A 4,819-nucleotide genomic window follows, 5' to 3' on the forward strand; every position below is an offset into this window, starting at 1 on the left:
AAAACGATCAAAAGGATTGCTATTAAATTACCTATTTCTTGAAATTGCCAAGCCATTACTGATTGGGATAGACAAATTTCTCGATTTCTCATCGTGCTGATAGTAACAGATCATAATTATCAGAATGTAAAAATAACTATAATCAAATCCCAATACATTATTTCTTGTTAATTCCATAAACAAAAACGAAATTGAACTTAATTATTCTGAGTCATCGTGCGTACACATGCATAAAATTTTCAAATTGAATTGATTGCTACCTAAATTACAAGGGATTCCCCATGTATTGCTAATTAAAATAAAAATGTGTGAAAAAATATTATTGTTGATGCTCAAACCGGAATCGACTTATTTATTTTACGAACTGCGTTCCGCCTAAATTTATATTTTTCTAAATAATAACCGCAGTTCAAAATGAAATTCTGCGGGAGACATTCGTTCTGGTTTCACAGACAGAAAAAAACGAGCTCAAGCTTGAAACAAAGTTATCAAATGCGAAATGAGAGCTTAGATCAACGGCGTGGCATAAGTACAATCTGCGATTGTAATAATTCCAATTAGAAATTGTATTTCAAATATGAAAAGAACTATTTTAAGACAATTTTTTTAAATTTTAGCTGCCGAGGAGAGACAGAAGAATTTGAATAGTGATTTTTTAGAAAGCAAAATAATTTCTACTGATGCAGCACAATATGCAGAGCCTGAGGAACCTCATTGGTTGTTTCGTCGTATATTTATACTAACATGGATAAGGAGTTACGACCGCGACAAAGCTGTTGCGGACTTCATTGCTGGTTTAACGCTCGGTTTAACAATTATACCGCAAAGTATAGCGTATGCATCATTAGCAGGATTGTCATCGGAATATGGCCTTTATTCAGCATTTGCGGGTACATAATTATACCATAATTATAAAAATATTTGGTAATAATGCGCACATGTACATTACTTTTCTCAATTCGTTACAGGCTCGATAATATATGTTTTCTTCGGAACTGTGCCACAAGTATCAATAGGTCCAACTAGTTTAATGGCTTTGATGGTCCTGCAGTTTTGCGCCGATAAACCTATACAATTTACTATCGTTTTAGCATTTTTGGCGGGCCTTGTTGAATTGCTTATGGGTGTTTTTAAATTAGGTGTGGTAACTTCAATTGTCTAAACTATATAAACGTATAAAAAGTTATTTTGAGTTAATAATTAACATTTTAATAAAGGATTCGTTGTCAACTTTATACCAGCCCCAGTAAATAAGGCGTTTACATCTGCTACAGCTACAATAGTTGTTCTTGCACAAATAAAGAATTTATTGGGAATTAAAATCAAAGGTATACCGTCCCCATCACAATTTATAAATGGGATTAATATATCAGATGCAATAATGGGTTTTATATGTATCATTGTTCTTTTAACATTGAGAGTAAGTATACTGAAATTTAAATTATATGAATCTATATGTTCTTGTTCGATTTTGTGTTTCCTAATAAAGCAACTATCGCAAATAAATTTTAAAAGCAACGGTCGAAAAATAAAACAACTAAAGAAGCTGTGCTGGTATATAAGCATTTCTCGAAACGCACTTACAGTTTTCTTATGCGCTATTATTAGTTTCATTTGGATTAAAGAAAGATCATATCAAGCCATACCATTTGCTTTGTCCGCTAAAGTAGAATCAGCTGCTATTACGTTAAAACTTCCCCCATTTGTTTTTAACTACAATAATGTGACATATGTTTTCTCGGACATTGTTCGGGAACTTGGAAGCGGTATTGTGGTGGTGCCAATAGTTGCAGTGCTGGCTAATGTCGCTATAGCCAAAGCTTTTGGTACGCTTGGTTCAATCTATATTGAAAATCAATTTTTTGCTTTACATAAATTACTATCATATTTTCATGTTTCCATAAATACATCGACAGTAAAGGATGCAAAACTTGATGCTTCCCAGGAAATGTTATCACTCGGTCTTTGTAACTTAGTTGGTTCTCTCTTCAGTGCTATGCCAACTTGTGGCGCATTTACACGTTCAGCTGTAAGCCAATCTAGCGGCGTTAGAACCCCTATGGCTGGAATATATACTGGTATTGAGAATATATAATTTATAAATAATACATTGACTATATATAAGTAATTCACTTAAAGGTTTAATTGTTATATCGGCGTTGAGCATATTAACACCATATTTTCAATATATACCTAAAGCTACGTTGTCTGCCGTGCTAATTGCTGCAGTGGTGTTTATGGTAAGTTCAAAACGAGAAATTTCATATATATTTATTATTTTTGTATAAGCGTTTTTCCAACAACTTCATTTCATATAATATATTTGTATATGTAAAATTTTTCTGTATCTTAAAAAAACAACAAAGTGTCGAATAAAAACGGTATTAGAATGTTGAGTTGTATTTTTGATATAAGAAGAAATTGACTATAATACAAATATAAATATTAAAAACTAAATATAAGGAAAATATAAGAGAAATGTTGCTTTGGTATTATCAAAGCTTTACATCTTTACCTCCCCACAAATTGTTTAATTGTTTAATCAATTTTATCCATTTGATAGTTTTAACATATATGCCTAAATTCACAAGACGTCTCTGTTCTCTGTGCAATATTTTATTCAATAAAATCAATAAAATTACTTTCAAAGTATCGGCATTATCGCTGATATATCGATTCTTTCGCCTGCTGGGTATAAGCTGTTGGGTAGTTATTTCATCGTATTGTTATTGCTTCGTGTCTCAATTGATCAGATCATCGCAGCTATTATAATCGATTGATTTTCATATTAGGTGTATTCTTTTGACATGAATCCTCCAATAGAACACGTGTCTCTTAAAAATTAACATGCAAAACAATAATAAAATTCGATAAAGTAAGCCCACTTTCCTGAAATTGCTTAACAAATAAGCTACAGACATTACAATGGCGCGAAATCTTAAATTTGATCTTTTGTAAATGATTTTTCGAAAAAAATGGGAAATTTTAGTCAAATGACAGAGAATTTCAAATATTTGGTCAATGCGTCACGCTCTTTGTATCCTCCTTATTTCACTATTTTTATACGTCATCATGGATAAATCCTAAAAATATGTATACTTTTATATAAATACAAATCGAATATAAAATGTTCACCAATAAATTTTTTGTCATTCATTTTATAAACATTTGTTTTATCAAACAAACAAATTCATCAAACACAAATTTGTTTAAAATTGTTTTACTTGTCATATGTTCATTGATTTTGGCAGTGATGCCAAGTTTTTCTGAAGCAACCAGGAGTTGTTCTATTGGAATATTCATATCAGAAGAATACACCTATTATACAATTGTACAGTTTAACTTCTTTGAGAACTGTTATTATATATGACTTCAATTAATAGACTTGTTTTTCCTGCTAAATTTCAGAACTTACCTATATTCTTTACAAATTGCAGGGCTTTTGCAAATTCAATAATAAAGTTATTATTTGTAATAAGCGGTATTATTATATTATATTTAACACCGACTACGTTCTAGTTTTTACAAATTCTTCCTCAAGGGGGTTATTAAATAACTTAGAGCAAATTAAAACTTTATATTTTAGTTTTTTTATAATATATTTTGTTCACATAAGCCTTTAACATATGTATGTTGTATTTAATTATTTTTAGATTGATCTTTCGCCGATTAAAAACCTATGGAGGTCTAACAAAAAAGATTTTTTCAGTTGGATAGGTTGTTTCATTGTTTGCTTATTGTGTGGAGTAGAAATGGGACTTTTCTTTGGAATTATTGTAAATATGATTTTTATTCTTTTACGTTTGGGTAATCCAAAGGTGGATATTTTCTTAACAGAGGTAAGTTACATGTATTCAAAGTATTACATTTTTATAGACGTTAATAAACATAAAATAATTTTTACCAGACCGATGGAGTGACTTACGTATACTGCATGCCTCTTTCTGATATTTATTACAGCGGTGTGGACTATTTACGTGGCAGAATACGATCAGCATGTATTTTGTACAGAAATGACTTCCCCATTGTTTTGGATTGCCATCGATTTATGCAATTCGATGCTACATTTGTAGATATGTTAAGTGCTGTTGCTAAGGAATTAAACGAAAACAATGTTCAATTCGTTTTGCATCGAATGAATCTCAAACTACAAGAACAAATTTATGTACCTAACGTTTCATTTACAAATGGTCTAATTTCTGGTGATGATTTTAAACAGAAAAAATAAGTATATTTAATTATTATAAAAAAATTATTTAAATTAATATTCCTTATATGAACAACTTAAAAAAAATGTCATATAATGTAATATCCAGCCAAACTAATTTTGTTGTTTTTATTATTATATTAAATATAAAACATATATAATATATAAGAAAAATCTTAAATTCTTACATGTTGAACTCTCTTGAATTGTGAATTCTTATTTAGCATTGCAAAGAAATAAGCCGCGCTTACTAGCAGCTCCCTCAATGTCTTCAAAAAACTTTCTATATGTAGTAAACACTAACTGGTCCTCTATATAGTTTTGAAAACCAATCATTTTCGAGAATCGATAATTTTTTTACGTTAATAAGTTATCGAATGTATATATTTAACGTAAAGAAATAGTTTCTTAATAGGCTGAAGTTATAGTGTGTTATCATAAATTAAGACGAGAGTCAGTTTCATTTTATTAAAAAAATTATTTCCAATCGAATTGAAAAATCCCTTGGTTACAACTGCTTAAGATTGAACATTCAAATAAAATAATTTTCTACGTTATGAAAATATGATATGAGTAAATGTATTGTAGATACTTTGTTTTTAAGTGTATCCT

General features: G+C 29.8%; 1 protein-coding gene across 1 annotated transcript; it reads left to right on the plus strand.

Annotated features, from left to right (window-relative positions):
- Positions 1-407: 407 nt before the first annotated feature.
- On the plus strand, positions 408-4,246 carry LOC119685657 (sodium-independent sulfate anion transporter-like). The gene is made up of 9 exons (XM_038100008.1): positions 408-544; positions 618-890; positions 969-1,139; positions 1,218-1,420; positions 1,490-1,826; positions 1,917-2,078; positions 2,140-2,240; positions 3,654-3,839; positions 3,908-4,246. The coding sequence occupies exons 1-9, from the start codon at positions 415-417 to the stop codon at positions 4,226-4,228; spliced, it is 1,884 nt and encodes a 627-aa protein (XP_037955936.1). The 5' UTR covers positions 408-414; the 3' UTR covers positions 4,229-4,246.
- Positions 4,247-4,819: the final 573 nt, after the last annotated feature.

Source organism: Teleopsis dalmanni, chromosome 2, assembly GCF_002237135.1.
Source record: "Teleopsis dalmanni isolate 2A chromosome 2, ASM223713v2, whole genome shotgun sequence".
Lineage (NCBI taxonomy): Eukaryota > Metazoa > Arthropoda > Insecta > Diptera > Diopsidae > Teleopsis > Teleopsis dalmanni.